The sequence below is a fragment of the Drosophila bipectinata genome, chromosome 2R (assembly GCF_030179905.1).
Source record: "Drosophila bipectinata strain 14024-0381.07 chromosome 2R, DbipHiC1v2, whole genome shotgun sequence".
NCBI classification, from domain to species: Eukaryota; Metazoa; Arthropoda; class Insecta; order Diptera; family Drosophilidae; genus Drosophila; species Drosophila bipectinata.
The window spans coordinates 7,246,860-7,271,759 of NC_091737.1; the positions used below are offsets into that span (position 1 = coordinate 7,246,860).

Sequence of the window (24,900 nt, forward strand, 5' to 3'; positions counted from 1 at the left end):
ACTTTTAAAAAATACAACATTGAGTTATAAAAGGCGCAGACTTTCACTTATTTTTCAGAGGCTTAAAACCCGGAAAATGTTTTCAATGATTTACGTACTTTTTTGTAAAAAAATTTGGCTTTTTTAACTTTTGATTCTTTTAATTACTTGATTGATTCTTTTAACTTAGCGCTTTAATATCCCATTATACCATAAATATATTCCAACAGTTTTATAAAGAAATTCTTCACACAAACTAACCCTCCTTTTTCAAATTTCCTCTAACAAAATTGAGCAAAAAACAAACTTCTTCCTAAAATTATCCACTATTCACTCTATATTCAGTCTAAAACTTTAAATAAATAAATACTAGATGAATAAGAAAACAGCTATTTTGAAAATTAAATTTAAAGTGATTTCAAGAAGATATTTAAAGACATAGATTAATTAAAACAAGACTAACAGATAATTGAGCTCAAAAACTACCTGAAAATCACACCCCACCGACAACATCCACTCCCCACAGCCTAATTCCGAAAATATTCGCTTTAGTCAGCAAATAAATCGAGAATTTGCATTTTTTCCACCATTTACTCTTCACATTTGACCAAAAAAAGTGGAAAAGTCAGAGACACACCTGCCGGAGGTAACTTTAAGCTGCTCAGAAGGCATTTGCGACCATCATTTCGGCTTAGAAGTTTATTTATTTCTATTATCTGATTGGAGCGGAGGACTGCCGCGGCAGGAGAATCTTTCGGATACTTTTCGCTGACCTGCCGCTGACTGTGATTGATGTGCCTGGACGGCGGATTGCGAGCTAACGTCGCCCGGCAGAGTCACAATCGATCGATTAAGAAAAAAAAGCCAGTCAGAGGGAGACAGACAGAGGGAGACGTGGCAGTGGCACCCTTAAAAAACAAGCACCAGGCCCGGGCCAAAGGAGAGCAATGAAATGAAAATGCTTGTCCAGTTGTTTTACATTTTCTTCTGATTTTCTTCAGTAAATTTTCGCCTTTTTCTCGAGGGGGTGGTCTTTCCCGCCCCCCACTCCACTCCTTTTTTTTTGTATTTTTTTTTCCACCCACCACGGGCCGGGTTGGCGACTCATTTGAGCACTAAAAAGAAATTAAGAAGTGGCAAATGAATGCAAGAGAAAATGTAGAGACTGGCGGTGCAAATGGGACGGAGCGTGGGGCAGAAAAATAAAAAAAAAAAAAGGAAACAAATTGAAAAATATAAAAATCACAGCACGGAAATACCCTGATTACAGTGCTATCTGTGACTGTGCGAGTGTGACGGGCAGGGGGAGGGGTGAAGTAGGGTTGCCTCTGCCACCATGACAACTACAGCAACAACAGCAGCAGCAGCAAGAGCCGCTCGCTCAATAGGCTTGTGATAAGCAAGCAATGCTTGAGCGAGCTCAGCCTCTCAGCCTCCCGTCCACAATGCACCCACTACCCCCCACCACCAACCACACCCTTGCCCATACCCGCACCCAACTTGCCACTTCTCCGCTCCACACACAACCCACAGCCACCGCCGCACCACCGCTGAACCACACTTGGCTACACTCGGACCCGACCCGACCCACACTGCAAAAATCCCACAAAGGTCTCCTACAATTCGAGTTCGTTCTCCCAACATAACGTTAATAGACTCGAGGACTCTAAATTCTGGAGAAATTCTACGAAAGTTATACACTACATTATTGTTCTTTCCTGCAGGAAGGTTTTAAGTATTTCAATATTTAAGTTAAAACAATAAATATTCAAAAGAAATAGTAATAAAATACCTTTCGACCAAATATATTAAATCACATTTTCTTTAAAAAGTAATAGTACAAGTAAAATGTCCTACAAATGAATTCAAGTTTAACACTAGCATTTTAAAACAACTACTACATTTTTTGTTATATATAAAGAATTTTATTGCTAATATAAAGTATTTATTTTCCAACTGATTTTTTTTTTTAATCCTAAATATTCCAAGAAACCTAGATATCGCTCAGATTCGACAAATTAGATTATTTTATCGACTTTCGGGTTTTTTTGGAGCCTTATTAGATCTTGATCCATAATTGAAATCAAAATTGTTCTAACGAAAACTACAAATAAGTATAGTATTTAAAAAAAAGTATCATCACAAAGTCTTTAAAATTAGTAATCAGTAAAAATACTTCAGTTATTCCATTGAAATACCTATCCAAAATCAAACTACTTAAGTAAAGAAAGGTTTTTAAAACACCTTCTCTTTTTAAGTTCAAGTTCTAGCAACACTGGTTATTTAAAAAAAGGTCAAATAAAATGAAACCTTAATTCACACTTGAATGAGATCGTTCTTTGCCATCACAATATTAGTATCTAAACGATCTTGTTTCAATTTTAAGTCTAACTAATTAGAGCTAAAATGAAGCATTTTAAACAAAAAATGTAAAATATCTCGAATTTATTGCCACCTGCTCGAAAATGCATCGTATTTTCAAGATATTGACTAAATTTCATCAGAAATAAATAGCTCTTTAAACAGAATATGACTTTTTATCAAAAATCAATTCTTTTAGGAATTGAAATATTGAAGCTTTTTTCATTATTTTAATCATACCTTATAATATTCATTAATTTGTTTCCACTTTTTAATTTAAGATTCTAAAAAAATAAAAATAAATTCTTAGCTGAGATTTATAGAAATCATTTATATTTATGAAACAATATTCTACCAAATTATACCCTGAGAAACCACACTATCTTTCCTGCTATGCTCATCTCCTTCAATTAAAGTTCATTGACTATTTTTTGCAGTGCCCTATAGAGAGCGGGGGGGTCAAAAGGAAGACGTGGAGGCTCCAGAAGGGCCCGGGCCCAGCAGTCGGGGCCCGCTGTTTGGACTTGATAACCCGCCATTGTACACAAGTGAGGCCAAGCCGGCGCATAATCGTCGCCGTCGACGGTTGTGGCTCTCCACCGATTTCTTCCTCGGCGGGGAAGAGGGGAAAGATGACAGTAGGGCCAAGAGCCGAGAGCCAGGAAAAGGGGTTTTGGGTCATAGTTGGCCCTGCCCAGCCATGTTGCTGGTTGCGAGTGCACATCTGCGACTGCCACGACGACTACACCCCAGAATCACTAATGGCACCAGCTCGGACTTTATCATTTGAAAGGCTTTTGTTCTTATATCGACCTACTCATCGTCATCGTTACTTTTTTCCGCGATCGCTGCCCAGCCCAATATGAGGTGCTTTTGTCCACGCAGCTCCATTCCGTTTTAGCCACTTGACGAACTTTGGGCTCTGTGGACTGCTTGATGTGTGAACTTTTTGCCGGACGGCTCTTGGCTCTTGGCCACTACGGCCATTGGTATTGATTGGTTGCCCGGAGAAACTTTGGTAGAGGCTTCCGGAGCTGGCCAGCAGTTGGTTCTCGAGTGCAACTATGCAACTATGCACTTCAAGTACGGCCAACAGCATCAAAGGTGCCCATTCTTCAGGTCATGCTTTTAGTGGGCCTGGAAATCCTTGGCTTTAATGGATCGGGCAACAAACAAACCTTGACGGGGTAATATTACAGAGACGAAAGTATTACAAATTTTAATAAATTCTAGTTAATAACAGTGGCGAAAAGGTCACTATTTTCACTTTTATGTATAATAATATTATACATCCTTTTAATATTATACATCATATACATAAAACAGCCCGATCTATCTTTTTAATATTATATAAAACTTTTATTTTAACCCATCTTTCTTTAAAAAAAAATTTGGCAAGTTAAGTTCCTAAAGCAGTGGTCGGCACTCAATACATTGATATGACTTTAACGCATTAGTATTAGTAACAAATAGCCGAAAGTAGGCTATGCCAGTGGGATAGGGCCGTGCCGACCACTGTTCTAAAGCCATTCTCCCATTTTTAAGGCATACATTTTAAGTATTTCCTCATTTTTTAGGACTTGAGATTTCCAATTCTATGAAAAGTTTGCTCAAATTTGTTTAAAATATTACTTAAAGTCTAATTTTGATAACTAAATGTCTTAGAATCGTTACCAGATATTGGGCTATATGACCAGATATGACGAAAATGAGACTTTTGTTGAAGAATGTTAAAATTAACATACAAGAAAGTTAAAAAAAATGCATAATATGTATGTATGTATGTATAGTAACTAGATCATTCCGACCCCTTTGGTTACCAATTTATAGATCTAATTTTGCGGAACACGATCCATTCCGCGTTATTTGTAAAAATTATAACTCGTTATCCCATTTAATGTCCCCTGAACTATCCCTAGTTGTAATTAAATCCAAAATTATGGAATATCTTTTAACTTAATTTATCCTTACTCTTAGTTATAATAATATAGAAATAACAGTTCATTGTTAATAAAAAATACTCGAAAAAAAGCTATTCAAAGCTTAAGAACAAAATAATAATTAAGATTCAAGTCTAAGAGTCTCAACAAGACTATAAGAATAATATTCAAATCTCAAGTATATTTAAGTAAATGTTAGGAATACCTATATCATTAGTTTTTGAAATAAAAATAACATTTTAACCTTAAATCTTTCTTAAGAGTTGGCCTTAAGTTAAATCCTGCTTTATAATAGTTATTTAAAAGAAATTCAAACCAAATATATACATACTGGAATGAATATTCAAGTTTTTAATTGTCAGGTATACCTATAAAAATAGTATTTATCGGTAAAATAAGAGATTTTAACCTTATTTCTTTCTTGTCTTTGCAACTCTTGTCTTTGTAATTGCAATTTAAGCTTTGAAATTAGCAAAAAAGAAAGTAAAATTATTTTATAATTAGTAATCCAAAAGATTAAATCAAGTTGAAGGCTAGAATTGCACACACACTACTAGCCAACACTAAAATAACACACATTGTATTTCCCTTTCCCAAAAGAACCTTGCAATCCTGTACAACTCTAGAGCTCCTTCTAGTCCCGATACCTTATCGATAAAATATATCCTAAAATAACACCTTATCGATTCAATATATCCTCCGAAAACAAAGCTACGCAAAAGACGAAACCAATTCTGGGTGCGCCCATGCGAAAGAATCGCGAAAAATTTCAACAACTACAGCTTTGGCTTTGGGCTTTTGTAGATTTTTGTTGCCGTCTCAGTTTTGCCGTTATTCTGATGGCCGCTAATTGCGAGCGTGTCAGTGTGCGTGCGAGGGTGTGTTCTCGAGACTCGAGGGTTAGGTATATCTAATTAATGGTATTATTTTATGTGGCCTAGCCCTAAAAGAGAAATACAAAAGTTCAAGAGGTAAGCCACACAGGAGGGAGGGCGAACCAAATGCGCCTACGGGTAGGCAATGATATTCTTTTTTCGATTTTCCATACCTTGATTGGAGAGTTTTGGATGATATTCCTTGCGGGAGGAAGAGAGCCGTTAGCTGCAGTTTCACCGGTCTTTCCAGTTGACAAATTGTAGTAGACGACGTGACGGAATCAATTTCATACAAAAAACTGTTTATTTTTTTACCCAAAACAAATTAGTGAAAATTATAGATATTTTTTCGGTGTTTGCGTGTGTGTGTGTGTGTTTGTGTGCAAGGTGGTGTGATGAGTGTGGGGCACAAACAATAATGAGAGTGGGCTAAGTGGAGCACGCGAAATGAATTATTTGTATTATTTTTTTTTTTCGAATAGGACGCAATCGTTGGACAGAGAGGGGAATAGGCAACAGTGCTGTTGCTGTCTCCTTCTCGTGTTTGTTGTCTTTGAATGTCGTTTGTCAACACGTGACTTTGTTAATTAGTTTCCACAATTCGAATGTTTGGAGAATCGCTAAAAAGGAAACTGATATCAGTGCATTGGAATAAGCAGGCAAAGAGAGAGCGAGAGAGAAGCGTAAACAAATAGAACGCGACATTAATCTGGCTAGTTCAATAAACCGAAGGAGAAGTGGAGGAGAAGCGAGAAGCGAAACACGCGAATAGCGCGACCAAAGGCGAATGCACATAAAGTAAATACACGCGAAATATTGTATAAAAAAAAATAATCATAAATACGAATCTCCCCCCGCACCCTTTACACACACATACGCACACTTTCTTCCGGCACTCAAGAGCACAGCGACATGTGTTTGACGCCTGTTTGGATATGTGTGCTAGTGTGTGTGTGTGTGCGAGGGAATGCCTTTTACTACGTAATGCAAAGCGTAAAGCTTTTCTTTTCGTTTTTATTTGTATTTTTTGTTCTTCTTTTTGCCAGCTTGAATTTTTTATGCGTCTGCAGCCGGCTGTCTGACTCTGATTTTCGAACAAGGCGCCAACGAGGAGAGGAGGGCGAGGAGAGAGCGCGCGAGAGCGGCAGCACACAAATAACGGGATCAGGTGGGGAGACTACTGACACGGCGGGTTTTATTTTAAGCACATGTGAGTTTTTGATTAATTTTTCGATTGTCGGTTGTCGGTGGTTTGCGAAATCACTATTTTCCGTTTTTCCGATTATCGTATGACTCTGTGTTGTTGGGTAATTAAAGGAGGCCAGTGGTGGCCAGGGCCAGCCAGCGTTTTTCGATGATTGCGCGGCGAATGGCTATGGCTAGGGCTATGGCCAGCGAAATAATTACGGCGGCGGTCGAGTGTCCGAGTCCGAGTCCGGGAGATCGAAAGCGCGAGACCCACCGAGCACAAATACAAATGTTGTCTGATGGCTGGCAAGGCAGCGCAGGCAGCATTGACCGTAGCCGCTGCTGCCGCCGCCGCCGCCGCCACCGCCGCTGCAGAGCAAGAAGAAGAAGAAGCAGCAGAAGGCGAAGGAAGAAGATGGGTGGAGGAGGCAGGCAAAAAAAAAAAAAATATAAAGCAACAGCAACAACAACACAAGAAAGCCAGCAGCAGCGACGCCACATCACACACACACACACATCCGCAGAAAGAGAGAGAGCTAGCGAGGAGACAGTTACATACATGCGACAGAACGATGAACGATGATGATGAACCGAATTACAAATAAAAAGAATGATGCCAAAAGACGACAACGCCAGCGATTAGCAAAAGCAAGGAGCAAAAGCACTCACACACACTCACCTACACAGGCAGGCGAACAGCGGTGGCGAAAAAATCGGTCGCCATCGGAAAAAAATGCAGAGCAGAGCCAGCCGGCAGAGCGGCTGAGCAGCGACGCTCTCTGCACATAAAAATAAAAAAAAAAAAAGTAAAAAGAAGACGAAAAAAAAATAAAACATAAGCACAAGCCGCAACTCACACACACACACTCACCAGCTCAGAAAAGTGCTCAAGCAGCAGGCGAGGCTGAAAAAAATGAGAAGAAACTTTGAGCCTGAGCGCCAACTGACAACAACAACAACACCAACTGGGGGCAAGAAAGCGGTGGAAAAAAATTGCGGCTCAGCACGCGCACAGTGGGGTGCAGCGGCAAAAAAAGCGCTCGAAAACAATTTGCATTATTGATGAGAGCACATTTCTTAACAAACTTGTGTGTGCGAAAGAGGGAGGGCGACACCGACAGAAGAAGAAAGCGCGCGAGCAAATACATAGGGGCGGCCGCAGTACATAGCACCCTTAGAAAATGACCAGCAAACTGACCAACACACCGAATCTACAGAATTCCCATGCCCCCCCTCCCACACCCTACTAGAATCCTACTAGAATCCGGCTCAAACTCAAACTCAGACTTCCGACTCGCGACGCCCATTAACTGGAGATGAATTCCCATTCTCTTGGCCATGATTTGTGTTTGTTTGTCGCGTAGACATACTCCCCACTTGGAGCTCCAAGAACCAGCAGCAGTGGCTGCCAGTAGCAAAAACAATGAAACAGATGAGCACCGAATAAAAAAAATAGTGCAGCAATTGATGAACGGTCCAGGGTCCAGGTTGTTGTTGTTGTTAGATGAGGATGGCCATAAGCGAGAACAAGGAACATGGATGTAAAAATGGGTGTGGACATTTCGCGAATGAATTGGAAATTCGAACTGGTCAGCTCGGTGGTAGCCTCGGCCCGGAATCTGGCGAGGTCCTTCTAATTGGAAACAGTTCCTGGACCAGGGTTAACATTCTAAGCCAACCGAAAGCTGGGAAATTGTTTTTGATTTCGTTTCCGTTGACTTTATAATTTCCGGAAAACATCAAAGCAATCATAAAGACTTTTGTTTCAAGAACTTGAATGGTTTGGAGTTCTGAATAATCTAAACAACAAAAAATAATTACTAGACATTTTAATTAAATCTAATTTTTAATTAAAGCTTCTTTATTTTAATTATTTAATATTACTGATATAAACTATAAGTATTTATAAATATATCAAATAATTTTATTTTCTTTACTTATCTATGATTTTAAATAATTTTCCATCATCCATGCTTAATCGAAAAAAAAAACCCACTCCATCCCACTGTGCAGAAAAAACAATGCACGTTTCGTGAGGCCGCAGAAAAAAATGGTGCTCTCTGGCCAAAACAGCAGCAACAACAATGAAGCAAGCACGAGCAGGAGGAGGAGGAGAAGGAGAAGGAAACCAGAGGAGCTCCACCTAGCAGGCGAATCCGAAGACAAGAAGCAGGACGAAAAGTTGAACAGGAAAAAAATCGTGATGGAACTGGACAGACGCAGCGTCGTCCCCACGAAATGGTTGGCTTCGAGGGCGGGGAGGGGGTGGAGGGCAGGCGAGGTGGCGAGGCTACGACTTGGACTGAGAACGAAAGTGTATGGGGATACCTCAGTGTGTCTGTGTGAGTAGCGGCCATTGTTGGGGGTACTCACACACACACACACACAAACGAGGGCGAGCAAAAAAATTTTTTCTTTGCGCTTCACTCAATTTCGATTTTTTCTTTTATTTCTTCGCCTCCCCTTCGACATCCACCGTTGGTCCGTTTCCTTCGAAAAGTTCAAAGTTGCAAGCCCAAAGCCCAGCGCGCTCTCTCACTCACACACTCATACACCCGCCCATACTCCCCGTTCACCCATACTGAGACACATTGGCGACGTGCCGTGGGGCGCAAAAAAATGCTCAGAGAGCGGCGGAGAAAAGAAAAAAGTAATTCTGCACAGAAAAATAAAAATTGTTTGCAAGAAAGAACGAAAGAAAAAATCGGAAAAAATGCAAGCCAAGTGGTTCAGACAGAGAGGCAACGACACATACAGGCGAACATCGCAGGGGGGGGTGAGAGAAAGAGAGAGTGCGGGCGGGTGGGCCACCCCATTAACTGATGTCCACCTTGCCTCCTCTCGCTGTCTCCGTCTCCGCCTCCGCCTCCGTCTCTGTCTCTGTCTTGTGTTTGTACTTGTGTTTGTGTCAGTTTCAGCTGCTCACATAGTTGGCCAAAGATAAAGGTGAAGAGGCAACGGGGGCAGCGAGGTGTAACACATGCAATGAGGCCAACGCGGGGGTGGGGCTGGGGGCACGACGCATTGGGAAGACCCTCAAGTGTTGGCATGCAGCAAAAAACAAAAAAAAGGAAGAAGAAAAAAATACATAGCAATAAATATAACCAAAGCACATGGCGTGGCAGACACATGCATTCAAAGGGGTGGGGTGTGGTGGGGTGGGGGCTGCCCCAACACTAAATCATCTGTGCCTGTGTGATGCCCCCACACACACGGGTGTGCGTGTGATGTGCTGACCACGTTTGCTAAAAGCATTAAAGCAGCGCCAGCATTAATTAACGCTTAGCGAAAATCGAATCTGAGCTTAACCCCAAAAAACGAAGCGGAGAGCATAAGCGAAGGAAGAGTGGCAACCCTGGGGTCAGCGGGCGTTTGTGCGAAAGGGACGGCGCACCGTTGGAGACCTGCATACAAGTGCAAGATATGCTTTCTTGGTGTGGCACTTTTGGGGTGGACCCAACCCGCCCAGTAAGCAATCCCAATTGTGGAATTAAATTTTAAAAAGACTTTCAGACTAATTTAATTTTTAGTCTCTAACTAGTCACTTTTTTTTTTTTTTTGAAAAGAACAACAAACAGCTTTCGTCACAAAAGTTTTCAACTAAAAATTCTTAAAGTACGGCTTTAATTTCACTAATTAAGCTGACTTTGTAATTTATTTATGTATAGTACATAGTTTTTAAAAAGTTTCAATAAGAACTCATTTTCTTGGACGGCAGCCCCCCCCTCCCCACTGACAAAGAGTAACTTTTTGAAAACAAATTTTTTTTCGGGGGAACACTTCACTGCACATGGCCGGCCAGTTCGGAAAGTTGCCCGCCCATCGGGAACTTCCATTCCCAAATCCCGTTTCCACTGGCATTGCCAATCTGAAGTCCACTCGCCGTCGCAGCCATACAAATTTTTCAAGGCGACTCGGACGCGCCAAAAAAAAAGGGGGCCACCACACTGACAAAAAAAAATACAAAATATCCCCATTCACACACACACGCGCGAACAAAAGTAAAGCCAAAATACGCACCAAGCCAAAGACGACGTCAACGTCAAAGCTCCAACTCACACACACACACACATGCATACAAGCAGTACAGTGACAGCGAAGTTGCGGTCGACGGCGACGACGACGCAAAAACATACAAAAGTACAAGGGCAAATACAACAAAAGCAAGAACAAGAACGGCGGCTGCGAAGCACAAAATAAAAATGGGCGAAAAAAGTTTTAATACATAAAGTGGTGGAGGGGGCCGGAGACGGAGACGGAGGTGGAGATGGAGCAGGAGGAAACTCCAAGAACATGTGCAGAAACAACGGCGACAACGAAAGAGATACAACAAACACGTACCGTTGTAGTTGTAGCTGGCCCCCGTCCATCCCCCCTCTGCCAACCAAACACGCACACACACACACCAGCAAACACCCACAAACATAGTCGCCAAATAGGAGCGGAAAAAAAAATCGGCAACTTGTGGAAACCGAAGAGGGGGCCAGTGGGCGGCTGGCTGGATATCACAGATGGCCGGCAAAACTTTTGCAGCGAAAATATAAAAATGGAGCGCACGTCTGTGACAAAAACAACAAGCGCAATGAAAGAGAAAGAGCGAGGGAGGTGGGGGAATGGGGAGTGCAGAATGGGGGGCTGAGAGCGGCAGCATGAATGGGAAGTCGTCGTCTGCCAGTCGCCGCAAGAAGAAGAAGAAGCGGAAAGAGAGGTACGCGTGTGTGTGTGTGCCACCGGAAGAAGAGGTTGGGGCCTGGGGGGGTGGACCTGGACCGCCGTTTGAGCGTTGCGTCAGCTTGAGCCATTTTTTTCCCTCATATGCTGAGGAAAAGCAGCAGCGACTTGAGCGCGAACCAAGTTGAGCATTTATTTGCTCGTTGGTGCCAAGAAGGGAGCACAGCAAGTGGGAGGAAAGGGAAAGCGACTCAAGCTGGGGCATTGCCAATGGCCACCACTGTTAATCGCGGACGCGGCTGTAATGTGGTGGCTGTCTCGGCTAGGAACGGTTCCTGCTTAAATATGTTAATGTTAACCCCTAACAGTGTTGCTGATTTATGCTGTTTACTGCTATTTGGAAATTAATTGAAATATCATACAGGTTTTAATAAACTCTAGTGATTAAAACAATGTATAATTATGTTCTCTAATTTTAAAATATATTTTTTTAATTTTGGATTTTTTTTTAACTTTAAAATTTGCTTGAAAAATGTTTCAGAATCAAACATGTTTTTCAAAAACACTTTTTTTAAGTTCAAAACCAAATTATTTCAACGCAAAAAAATCGATAATAATTTGAATAATGTAAAGAATTCTAAATTACATAATTAATTAAATTCATAATTGAATTTCTTTAAAAATCACGCAATAATTTAGAAAATATAACCCAATTTCCAACCAAAAATAAACCCCATTCCACCCCTTACCTTATCTATAGCTAATTATTCAACTGAATCGATATACTTGCAAAAGCTGCGAGTGCCGAGCTGGCAAATCAATAATAATTACCAACAACCATGGCATTCGTGGAGGGAATTCCGTATCAATGGCTTGGCGACATCTCCCCGATAAGTATATGGAGGTGTATGTGCATTATTGGAGGTATTCCAGTGCCCAATGCCTGATGCCCAATGCCCCAGAGCAATCGGCGACAACGAGAGTTAATGAAGCCCACAAATGACAATTACAATGGGGCGTTGTCATCAAATGCAAGCCACCGGCAACAAGCTGGGAGGCACAATGATGCACTGGCAAAAATTTAAGGCTTTTGTAATATCAAAAATTAGCAGGATGTCAGTTTATAGAGTTCTTTCCCGATAGTGTCTTCTTTCTCGGTGATCTAAAAAGACCCATTTCCATCTCTCCAGAGCTAGAAATACTTTTAGGGAGACAATTAGGTTAGAAATACTCTCCTCTGGTACAGAAATATGCTTTTTAGGATTCTTTAGGATAGTCCTTCTAATAATATCCTTCTTTAGGATATTAAAACTATTTATTAAATCAATTTAGCGTATTTCTTAGATTTACTTAGACTATGTATGATTATTTTTATGAAAGGTATAGGATATAAATTAGATTGGCTATTTATGGTTTTAGGGACCTTAAACATGGACCCAACGACATGATTATATTGCCTCGGACTGCGACTCTGATAAAGAATACATATATATAATATATGACATTCAGTCGTAGAGTTCAATTTATTTTAATTTCATATTTCATTTTAATTTATACATAATTAATAACTTTTAATTTAATAAAAATATATCAATTATGTTGCTTTTTAGCATGTCATATAGCTTGGATCATATTGTCTTAAATTCAAGAATCTTTATATACTATATATAATCTTATATATAAGATTTATTTTAAAATAAATAAAATCAATATCAAGAATTAAAATATATAAAAGTATACCGCAAAAGGTGAGTTTCTTAGAAAATGACTAAATAATCCAATTAAAGACTAGTTTTTGAAAGATTTCGACCAAAAATTATAAAATTTGTTTGTGATGGCGAAGATATAAATGTGTATATGTATATAATATTTGTAATTATAAAACAAATAACTACTAGAAAGTCAAAAAATAGATTTTTTTAAACTCTCTTAAAGATTTAAAATATATCGAGTTTTTATATCTTGTTATGATTTATGATAATCAGTATTTATTGACCTTTTATAATTTAAAGCAAGTAATTAAAGCAAAACTATAGAAAATATCAATTCATCCCCAGTTCAAGAGCATATTTTAAATTAAAGCTTAATATAACATTACACTATGCTATATTATATTTAATTATATTGTTTTAGACAAGAAAATTCCATGAAAGACAATATAAATCGTTATAGTGTCTTTAAAAAGTATTCACGTTACAAAAACTGCCCCACATTTTCTGGGTGTATCTGGCAGGTTTTTAGTGGGTGGAATTCGAATAGATATGGGAGGCAGGGTGGCCCGCGGAAAGATCGGGCGGGGCGGCGCCCAGATAAACCGACGACCCTGACAGTAATTGTGTCCGAACCAATCTCTATTTATGTATCCACACACACGCCTTTATATTTGAGGTCCAATTTAAAAAAGAACCATATTCGTGGTCTAGCTGGCTGGATGTTTTGTTTGTTGACATACCGATTAGGAGATTAGGAGGTGGTAATTGCGGCTACAGTGTGTTTCATAATTGGAAGGCACTTGCGAACTACCAGTTGTGAATCAATGATGTCAAATAATGATACTAGATATGGTAATAAAGAGCCAGATTGCAAAGAGTAAACGATTTGACTTTGACTTTTAGAAGAGAAACTATTGGTTTTTGATATTTTTTTAAACCAAACTATGATTTATTTTAATATATAATGGGATATATTATAGCACAATGCACAGGTGAATATCCGACATATAATCTGTACCTGTCCCGCCCTTACCATACAACGTTCAGTACTCCTCCATAGCCCTATTACCACAATAGCCAACCCCACAAATAAAAAATCAGAAAACTTTCTCAAGTTTCTAGACAGCTGCCAAATCTCTTACAAAATATGAATGCTAACAAATCTAGTAATTATCTAGTAATTATCTAGTAACTAATTATCTATCTAGTAATTATAAATGCACAAACAGTTATTGTAAATCTCAATCCATTGAAAAATATGGTTCATTGTATAAACCTATAACCCATAAACCAAGATGAACTGCGAGCCGAAGGCCTTGGCTGCTATGACTCTTGGCCCTAAGTTAGCTCTTGGTTTAAAACTATTTGTTAGCTTTAGATTAATAAATATGATACTATAACACAAAGTTGATATTTGACCTTGATATTTGATAAAAATCATTTGATATTCTATAAGATGCAGATGCACTTCATTTTGAAAAGTAAACATTCTAAAAATAGTGTCTATTTGAAGATATCTTATCGAAAAATCAGAACCCTGGTAATAATAATATCTGGTTGTTTTTTTAAGTACAAAATTGTTTACTCCACCCGGTAATAAAAATAGATTTAAATGGGTCTTAGATAAGAAGTTTGATAGATACTATTGTTAAACCAATATTTAAAAATAGAGTTTTTTTTTTTAAAAGAGGTATTCAAATAATAGTAAATATTAAATTGAGTGGTAGTAATATTATAATAAAACATTATATTATTTATCATATTATAGAGTTTAGGTATAGATTCATATGATAGTCTATTGTAGGGAAGGGAAAAAACATTACTCCAAATATCCCTCGGACAAGAATATTAGTTTTTGTTTTTTTTTAGCTTTTATGTTGTAATTCTGTGTCTCCATGGTTTATGACATGTTACTATAAACATTTTGATTGCGTTTCCTATATCTCTGTCTATATCTTCTCTATCTTGATCTATATCATTACTTTGAAAATGGAGACTATAATTGGTAGATAAGCTTAGTTTTCTAAATATTTCTTAGCTCTAAAATGGAACCAATTAAAATGCACTAAGCTGAAAGTGTACCATTTCTTTAAAGGCGCAATTGCCCTTCTTCCAATACTCTTTTCTAACAAATAATTCTAATAAAAGTCCTTCCTATTAATTTATTCTTAAAATTTTCTATAAGTCTACTTTCGGTTCTGTTTCTGTAAATATATCCATCTTTTTAAATCCACTATTCTAACGTTTTATATCAATTCCGTACACATTTATTTGTAAAGTTCCTTAAAGATTTACAATAAACCTTTTAAGAGAACATCCAAAACTTTCTAAAGGGGAAGTTCCTTTATGTTTATAAAACAAGGCAACCTCAAAATAGTCTCTACTTGAGAATCTCTCTAATTTTTCCCAAATTGTTTTTAAGTTCATTGATGAAATTTATGAAAATCAGGTATAAGATGTAGGAAATTATATGAATCTTAGCCAATTATATACACTTTCTACTTAGATTCTCTATGAGAGGCCCTATATCTCATATTTTTAAAAGTTATTGACTGGCAGAGAACATTTAGATGTCTGAGATTTTATTGCAAGCGACTTAACAGACCCATTGTCGCCTCATCATAGCTTTTAGTTCCTTTGCAAGACGTCTTTCTAATGCCTTCTAGATGGGTCTACCATGTCTCGTGAACTCATATGTAGAAGATGCTTTCGGAGCACAGTCATCTAAGCTCTCATGTCCCAGAATCAGTCTGCAGTTTCCTAGTTCATAGTTTCATCTGATGAGCCCTCTTTCTACAGTGTCCTGCAAGCAGGGCTGTGATACTTATTCAAGCAGCAAGCAGGGCTGTGATACTTATTCAGATTATACTTGTCCCCATTAATCATTATCCTCAATTTAATAAGCTTATAACCAGGTCGCTTTAGGCCTGGTTTTTGGTTACCATTCAGTTTTCAAAATCTTTTCCTACTTTGCCCTTAAAAATTCCATGATAGTGTTACTAGATTTTCCAATATTTATAGATCTAATAGGTTATATACTAAAAGATCACAGCACCTCTACACAGATGCATGAATGTTTCTAAGCACCTCATCGCTAACAGTTTGTACAATAACCCTCTTGGTACAGCTTCTTAGAACTATATTCTATATAGTCTATATTCCTTATATATTGATTCCCCACCCACTCCTGCGTCTCCCGCATTAGCACCTTGTGGGCACCGACTCACCTGTAGTTCCGATTCGGTGACGTCGATCTCGCCGCGGTAGACAAAGTCGATGATGGTCTTGAGGTCGGTGAAGATGATGTCGGCGGGCAGGATGATGGTGGGGTGCTTGCAGGGATTCTCCAGCAGGAGCTTCTGGAAGTACGTGGAGCAGGCGGAGAGGACGACCTTGGGAGGAAGAACCAAGAGCATTAGTACCAAAGAACGATTATAGTACTCAAGTACTCACCTTGTGAGCCTTGAGGGATCCGTGCTCGCAGGACAGGGTGACGTCCACGAAGGAGAGATCCTCGCGCAGTTGCTGGAACACCGACGTCATCGTGTTCTGGTAGTTGTTCCAGCGCAGGCTGAAGTACTGATGTCCTCGCACGGCAGCCATTTTTATAATATTAATTTTTTTATTCACGAGTTGGAATTCCTGTTTTTTTTTTAGATTCTACACCTTTAGTATGTGTGTATGAGGTCTTCGTTGTTATTGTTGTTGTTGTTGCTGGAGTGACGTGTTCAACGCGTCAGAGGCTTGGAGCCAAGTTGCGTGTCCTGCTGGAAAGAAGCGTGAAAATCGTTAGTCGAATGCGGTCAGTGGTCAGTGGTCGGCTTAGGCCCGGAGAGCCAATCAATACAGAAAAGTAATGCCGCTGCATTCTGCGGTCCCCAGGGCCCCAGGTCCCCGTTTTCCAGGCTCCTTGTCGTCGCTCCCCAGCCTGGTCTTGGTTCCCGATGCAACTAAACGGGGCCCGAAGCCGCCAACACCACCAGCCCACAAGCTAACCACCAACCACATGTTGGAGATGCAATAAAAAGGAGTCCCAGCCAGTCGCTCCATTGTTTGGAGGGAATTGCAGGGAATTGGCAGAATGGGGAGGTGGCAGGAGTGGGGACACCAGGCAGAAACTATGCCGCTGGGGGTAGGGGCGTTGGGAGGTGGGTCGTATGGTCGTATCCAATAGCCTGCAGGTACATCCATCATACCTAAGCGTGCCTCTAGTCACAGATTTTAACATTTTTCTTGATTTTAATTAATTTTATATGGGTTTAATAGTCCACTTTATTTTGTAACATATTCCCTAAGCACTTTTATATAAATTACATTTTAGTGGCTTCTGTTCTTAAGCTTCTATTTTTACGCCTTATATAAGCCACACTCTAGTCTTCTTCCTCGTAATCTTCTATACATTTCTCTACTTTGGATCTATGTACATGCAATTCAAGCCGTACATTATATGACAGCGCCCCACATCGTATAAGACAGCGTATAAGTGTATCTCTAAGTATAATAGAATTAAAAATTAAAAACAAAAAAATTATTTGAGTTTATGGTAAAATTATCCAATGGAACAGGGTTCATAGTTATGGTAATTAAAAATGTTTGGAATAATTATAATAATATTTGGATATGATCCTTATAACTGACTATCTGAGAGTTATATATGTACATATATCTAATAGTGACTGACTAGTTATAATTAATATTATAACTAGTTATGATAGTTATAAATGACTACATATTTATTATTAAAGTATGTTTCTGAAATAACTTATTAACCCTTTTTCATAGGGGTTTTAGCGGTTTCTTTTAAGGATTTAGGGTTTTTAAGATTTTTGTTGAACCTTTTAGTTTCAAAATCCTATTTGGTTCAGATAGTATATTGTTTATAAATATTATATTACTATCTACAAAGAGAGTTCTATAAGTTCTATAAAAAACTATCTATAGTTCTATAAGGGGAACTTTTTTTACAAATAAGATGGGTTTCACCTTAAATAAAAAAATATCTTTGAATGGGTTTTCAAGAAATAAGATAACATTTGGATATGCTTTTTTGAAACTTGTTTATAGACTGATATTTAATTTTATAGATACTGATATTTAATTTTAATATTTTATAAACTCAGGTGAAAAAGTAATTAAGTTTATTAAGATAATACTATTAAAAATACTCTTTTTTCTGTATCTATTAAAAGGCTTTTACATTAATATGCATTTTTTCACACTAACCGTAGGCCCCTTTAATAAAAGGTATTTTTTATAAGAGAATCCTTAAGAATTCCTCGTTAAAACATGGTTTTAGATCAATTAATATTTAACTTTATTATTTTAAAGCTATTAAGCTATTCGTTTAAGCTTTTTTATAATTTTCAAACCTAAACCTTTTATATAATGTCACTTATTTTTGTATTTTCTCTACAGAATCCCTATTATTAAATTTCTTCCGTGGACTCGATTCATTCACAACTCAAAATGCATCTTCAAAACTATCATTTAACCTTGGGTGGTGCAGTTTTTTTTTTATTACTTTTGTTGGCAAAACCCGGCAATACCGAAAGGGTTTAATTTGGTTGGCATTTTCTTGTAAAGGCCGCGTCCGTCCCGGAGGAAGGAAACCAAACCAAACCAAACCGAAACCTAAAAGCCAAACCAGTTCCAGGGAAACGTCTTTTTTCAATGGCACGTATTGGAGCTGGAGGAGAGCCTTTAGTGCCTGCGAGTTGTTTTTTGCAAGTTTTTGCAAGTATTGTCCAAAAAACAACAACAACAACAAGCAGAGGAATGCTGAAAGGATGGCGAGTTGCCCTGCAAATAGAACAGGGAGGGAGAAGGGGTGGAAGAAGACTTGGGAGTCGGTGGTCTTGCAACTTCCAGAGCTGCAGCCACAACTTTAGTTCCAAACAACAACCGCTTAGGCATGAGAATGTGGCACTTCTGAGGGATTACAGTTCAAAGGTCAAACCACAGAGCCACAGAGATCTTTAATTGAAAACTTTACCTTTTTTTCAGACAATCTTTGGTTTCAAAACAAAAATACCAAATTTCAATCAGAAATGTCTTGGATTTTAGGCGCCCGCATAAGAAATTCGAAATCAAAACAAAACGGCATGAAGAAAAACAAATAAAAAGAAATTGGCAAAGGTCGGCCGCCCACTCAAAAATTAGGCTCTCTCTCGCACGCTCTGCTCTCTCTCTCCGAATCGGTGCTCTCTCGGTGCAAAGCTTATCATCAATCGCACTTAAAGCGGCGTATTTGTTGTTGGTTTTTATTTTTAGGCCCACAGTGCTTTCCCTTTCACACACATGGTCGCATCAGGAACTTCCAATTGGAGACTTACTTTTCACTCTAATAGTTTTTAGAGAGGGTTATTTTAAACACAAAAATTATTAAAAAAAAAAAAAAAAATTTTTCACTTACTAATTTTTTTAGATTTTAAATGTATTGTTTAATATTCAGAATAAGTTTCAAGTATTATTTTATGATATTCTGGTTTTGAAAAACAAAAATGATTCAACAGGTTATCACTATGCTCTCTGTGGTGTCACTAATCAGTAATGGTTTCCATGACAAATGTTTGAAAAAAACATAACGATTAAATAAATTAAGGGCTTTAAATAAAAGCATCTCATAAAATAACAGTAATGAAAATTAAACTGCCTTTGCCTCTGAGACTGCCTCCGAGCAACAGTTGAAATCACCAGACACCCTCTCTTTTTTGCCCTTGGCATAGCCATTTCAGCCCACTGTTGCGTTCCAGGCAACTTCGTTTCCGTTGCGTCTCTTCTTGGCTGGCTTCTGGCCCTGTGTGCACGAGGAAGCGAGACAGCTGTTTGGCTCACGTTGCTGTGGGCGGCTGGGCAGAAGGGGGGACAGGCAGCCAGGCGGGCAGCCGATGTACGAAGAAGAGGAGGAGGCGCAAGACAAATGACAGCGGCGCTGTGCGAAATGAGTGGTGGGTGAAGGAGAAGCGAAAGAAAATGGATTTTAAACATTTTTGTTTTGATTATTATTGTTCTTGTTCGTCGCAAAAGTTTGTAAAGCGGAATGGGCGAGGAGAGGCAGCGAGAGTGTGGGCGCTTGGGAGAGGGCAGCAAAAGTGCAAGTGGGGTGCACTCCCCCCCCCTGCTGCACTCCCCTCTCGGGCAATGTAATGCAAATGTAATGCTGAACAATTGCATTTGCCAATTGAAACCAATTGAAAGGTTTTCAGCAGTATTTTTTATTTGTAGATATATCCAAGTTTAGGTCCCCTACACCCTCGAACCGCAAGCTAAACCGCTCTTATTTTTAGTTGTTGCTTTTGCTTTACCTTTTCGCTATTTATATTTGAGTGGTGCTGCTGCAGTTTGCCGCCCGCCTTCGATTTGTTGCTCTTTTGCATAATTCCCAGCCGATTCCGATCCGAAAGAGCTCACGCAACAGCATATATCTCAAATACGTCAACAGCAGATACAAGAAAAAATAATAAAAGTAAGGAGACTTTTGCCGCCTTACGTATTACGTTGCGTTGTTGTTTTTCTAGTTTTGTTGTTGTTGTTGTTGTTTGCACTGCACTTACTGCACTTATACACACTGCTGGGCCCCAAAAAGAATGCGAAAACATGCGTATTTGCCGCCAGATTTAACGGTTTGTGCCCTGTATATTTTGGTTAATTAATTTGTTGGCCGTTTTTCTTTTTTTTTTGGCGAATTCTTATTTTTATTTTGCCAGATTCTTGCGCCTCGTTCTGCTTTTGCTTTTGCTTTTCGGTTTCTATCTCCGCTCGGCTCGTTTACGCTCGCTCACACACACGCGCACGGGCGCACACACACGCATACGCGCGCACCCCAGAGTACAGCGATTGGTTTTTCATAATTCGCAAAAACTTAATTTATTCTATTTGACGACATGCCATGCTCTTTGCATCTGCACTATTGCCTCCGTTGCACTTTGCCCGCTCCATTGTCACATTCGGCGATAGTTGGCAGGGTTTCGCCACGCTTTTTCACACTTTTTCACGCACCGCACACGGACGCAGAGGCGAGAGGAATTTCGCTGGCAAAACGGAATTTAAAATAATAATTATTTTTTCAGCTCTTCGTTCCACATTCTCGTCGTTCCACTCTTCACTTCCATCATTCCATTTCGCCATTTTGTGCCCGGTGCTGCCAGATCGATTTTTATCGCTAGCGTTGCCTTATGCACGGAAATTTTCTGGGCTGCCATTTTATTTTGAAACGTTTTTAGTGAAAAGAATTCACATAATTGTAATCAAGCTGATGTAATCAAAAGAGATTTTAAAGTTTTTGAATTTTGGTTATTATTAACAAACTATTATAAAAGTACTAATTGGTAAGCCCTCATAAATGTAGTCAATCTCTTAGTAAGCTAAGGCGTTTAAAATCATTTTTTTGTTATATTCTTTAACTAATTGTAGACCCATTTCATTCTTTAAAGTAGTACATATATTAAATGTATTCTCTTTTAAAAAAAATGTACAAAATGCCACCTGGGTTCAAATTGTGCCTAGACAAAAGCTAACAGCTATGAAACTGATGAAAGTGTCATCTCTAATGAATGAGTTATCGAAATTCAAATTCAAAGGCGCCACAAACACAAACGTTCAACTAAAAAACAGGTGAAAATTAATTCAAATGGCTGGGTGGCGATCTGGCAAAAGTCAGCGCTTTATGTATTTATAATGAGCAAATAAATATTCGCCACCAAAGACGCGGCATTTGCATAATGAAGGCGAAACCATTCAAATGAGTTGCACTTTTCCTCTGCCATCGTTCGTGGGCGGGTGGCGGAGCAACCTGCGAGTGGGGGTGCCACCATAAAAAATTGGCTCCATCGATCGCCCGGCATACAAAGCGACTGATTTGCAGCCCTCGTATCCGCCAGATACATAGATACATTTGCATTCGGATGCGTGGAGCGGGTAAAAGCTAGCTGCTAATAGCGAGCTTACGTGCCAGCGGAGCCGCCAATTGACATTCATGAGTCCCAAGGCCGAATACATTAAAATAATTGCATGTTCTAGCTCCGTAGCGAAGAGCGAGTAGAAAACAAAGCCCACATCACACACTGGACATAATTGTAGCATGATCGAGTTTCGTTATTTCCACGCTCGGCAATTAATCTCGACGTTTTCCAACTTTCCAGCGCATGAACAGCTCGGAAAAATCGATCGGATGGGAGCCACCTAGGGGGCGGTAGGGGGCGGAGGAGAACTCGGCGAGGTCGTTCCAGCAATTGACGTGTGCACCTATTTACCCTCCGAAGCACACAGTATGCTCCGTACCTTGGCATGTCTGTATGTATCCCAGTGCTTCCCACAATAGCATACATATCTAGGTACATACAGACATGTAATTATAGGCGCACATAGGCCGCCCTACTCCACTCGGCCCAACCCCACATGTTGCCAGTTACGTATGTATGTATGTTTGCGTATAATATATGGTACACGGACCAGTATTATTTGGGTACTTGCGCCCCTGCCGGTGGTGAGCCAGAACTTTTTCGTGTCACGATAACAGAGCCACCTATCGTTTATTAATTAAAAGTATTGTATTTGATTTTAGATGACCTTGAATTTGGATTAAGACATTCTACGAAAACTTATCAGCATTTTCCTTAATATATATCCCCTTAGAGAAGGTAAATCCTATCCCAGCACCTCATCCCACCTAATTAATATTGATTTCACACTCCTCTGATTATTAGATTTTATTTGCCGTGCCATCACTAAGGCAAACACACACGCTTCCACAATTAGAGACGGGCAAACAGACCAAACAAAAGCAAAAGATCCCCCTCCCCCGCAAAAGCAAAACACAAAGCAAACACACACAAAAACAAAAACAAAAAAAACGGCTTAGAAGCAGCGCTGCCAGCGTCGACGTCGACGCTCGGTTATGCTCGGGTTTCTCGTTCGGAAATGAAATATTTTTGGGATCGAAATGGAAGCAGCGGGCAGCTCCACAAAAAAATGTAAAGCAGCGCATGGGGGAAACGAAGAGAGAGAGAGAAAGAAAAAGAGAGCAGAGCCCCAATGTGTGGGGAAAATGAGAGCGAGCGCATTAGAATAGCAAGACTTCTGCAACAATTAATGCATATTAAGGTCAGCCAGCGACGCTGCCCTACTGCTGCTCCCTTTTTCCATTCTTTTTGGAAAACGAGGCCGCTAGATGGCGCCATTAGTCCTATTTTTGAAATGAGAACAAATGAGGATTTTTGGATATCAAGGTTTTATTATTTATTATAGGTACTTTTAAAATAATAATCTTATATTGTCTATTTAAGCACTTTTATTTCATTATTATTCCATTTGAAACTATGTAAACCTTTGGACCCCTGGAAGGTCGGAGTGGAAGTATTATATTTGAAATTGGAAAATTGTTGGTGCTGGAAGGTCAACTGTACGTTTCGGAGCTGATTTCACAGCCAATGATCCGCAACTCGATTCCCAAAAAATGCTAATGAACATCGCCGTTCAGCCGGCCCACTCACAGACCCGAAAAACTTCTGTTTTTGGCATGGAAAAGCAACAACAACAACAACAACCAGTTAACAAAAGCCACAATTTACAGAGCGATTGACGTCATTGGAAGGTTTTTTGTTTTTGTTATTGTTTTTGTTTTTTTTTTTTCTATGGAAAAGTTTATGTAAGTCCGTGGGCAGCATGTGTGTGTGTGTGTGGTGGTGGTATTAGTGCGCGTGCTGGGCGACAAGTGCAATGCATTTCTTGAATGGTGCGCATGCACTCAGCCACCCCCCCACCACACCTCCCCCACAGAGAGAGCGAGGGAGTCGGAAAGCTTTTATGAGTGTAAGTGTGTGAGTGTGTGTGCGAAATTGCGGCTGTGTGCACAGCAATTTCATGTCATAAGTGCATAAAAATTGCAAGGCCCTGAAAAGCGGTTCGCTTCACATGATAGCCAGGCAAACATTAGATTTATCAGTCAAGCTAGCGAGCTGTCACCATGCCCCTCTCACTGGCCTATCTCCACTTCCCACTGCCCTCCACACCCCCACCCACTCATTATCTAATGTTCACTTTGGAGGTTTTTTTTGCAAAAAAAAATATAAACAAGAAAGGAAAGCTAACTTCGGGCGGAGCCGAAGTTTATATACCCTTGCAGCTAAAAAAAAACCGGATATATATAGCAAACATCGGATATAGTTGGCCGATCCTTATGAAATTTGGTAGGTTGGATCAACTGACCAAAAATATAATCTGTACCATGTTCCAGCTTTCTATCTTCAAAAACACAAAAGTTGGGTCATTTCCGATCGTTCAGTTATATGGCAGCTATAGGATATAGTCGGCTGATCCTTATAAAATTTGGCATGTCGTATTATTTTGCCAAAAGTAGCTCTCATGTCAAATTTGAACTCTTTAACTCTAAAAACACGAAAGTTATACCATTTCCGATCGATCAGTTATATGGCAGCTATAGGATATAGTCGGCCGATCCCGGCCGTTCCGACTTATATACTGCGTGCAAAGGAAAAAATGGTTTGTGCAAAGTTTCAAGACGATAGCTTTAAAACTGAGAGACTAGTTTGCGTAGAAACAGACAGACGGACAGACGGACAGACGGACATGCTCATATCAACTCAGGAGGTGATCCTGATCAAGAATATATATACTTTATAGGGTCGGAGATGTCTCCTTCACTGCGTTGCACACTTTTGGACAAAATTATAATACCCTCTGCAAGGGTATAAATATAACCTGCCCTAGAACTTTTTTTTTACACACTAACTTATGCACACACGCGTAGATAAAGTCAGTTGTAAGCACACCTGCGGTCAAAATAATAGTCACGCTGTACGGCCCCCCAATGGCTAACGAAATCAAGACATCTCTTTATTATTTTATTGCAAAAAATGGGTCCATAAACTGCTATCAGTTATGATTTTATGGCCCTTCTAATCAAGTTTTTCTATTAATACATTTTATAATATTGCGAGATCACCATGAAACAAGAAAGCAAAGCTAACTTCGGGCGGAGCCGAAGTTGATATACCCTTGCAGCTCAAACCGGATATATATTGCAAACATCGGATATAGTTGGCCGATCCTTATGATTACATCATAATAAAACCAATCAATTACAATAAAAAATCGAAAAAAAAAGTCCCAAGCTTCTATCTTCAAAAATACAAAAGTTGATATTTCTACCAAATA

At 39.4% G+C, this 24,900-nt stretch overlaps 1 protein-coding gene and 1 long non-coding RNA gene across 4 annotated transcripts in view; one reads left to right on the forward strand and one right to left on the reverse strand.

Annotated features, from left to right (window-relative positions):
- psq (pipsqueak) overlaps positions 1–20,831 on the reverse strand; it is a 61,428-nt gene extending 40,597 nt beyond the window's left edge. For 2 of the 3 annotated variants that reach the window (XM_017251288.3, XM_017251286.3), the window contains exons 1-3: positions 20,031–20,830; positions 16,180–16,493; positions 15,954–16,118 (exon numbers count right to left, since the gene is read on the reverse strand). In XM_017251288.3, coding sequence (XP_017106777.2) covers positions 15,954–16,118; positions 16,180–16,329 — 315 coding nt within the window. In that variant the 5' untranslated portion in view covers positions 16,330–16,493; positions 20,031–20,830. Of the gene's footprint in view, positions 1–15,953; positions 16,119–16,179; positions 16,494–20,030 lie in introns of all 3 variants that reach the window. The other variant, XM_017251287.3, reaches the window with a different exon arrangement.
- LOC138925987 (uncharacterized) lies at positions 5,782–9,142 on the forward strand. The gene is made up of 3 exons (XR_011442262.1): positions 5,782–5,953; positions 6,202–6,365; positions 8,357–9,142. It is a non-coding gene; the product is annotated as an uncharacterized lncRNA (long non-coding RNA).
- Positions 20,832–24,900: the final 4,069 nt, after the last annotated feature.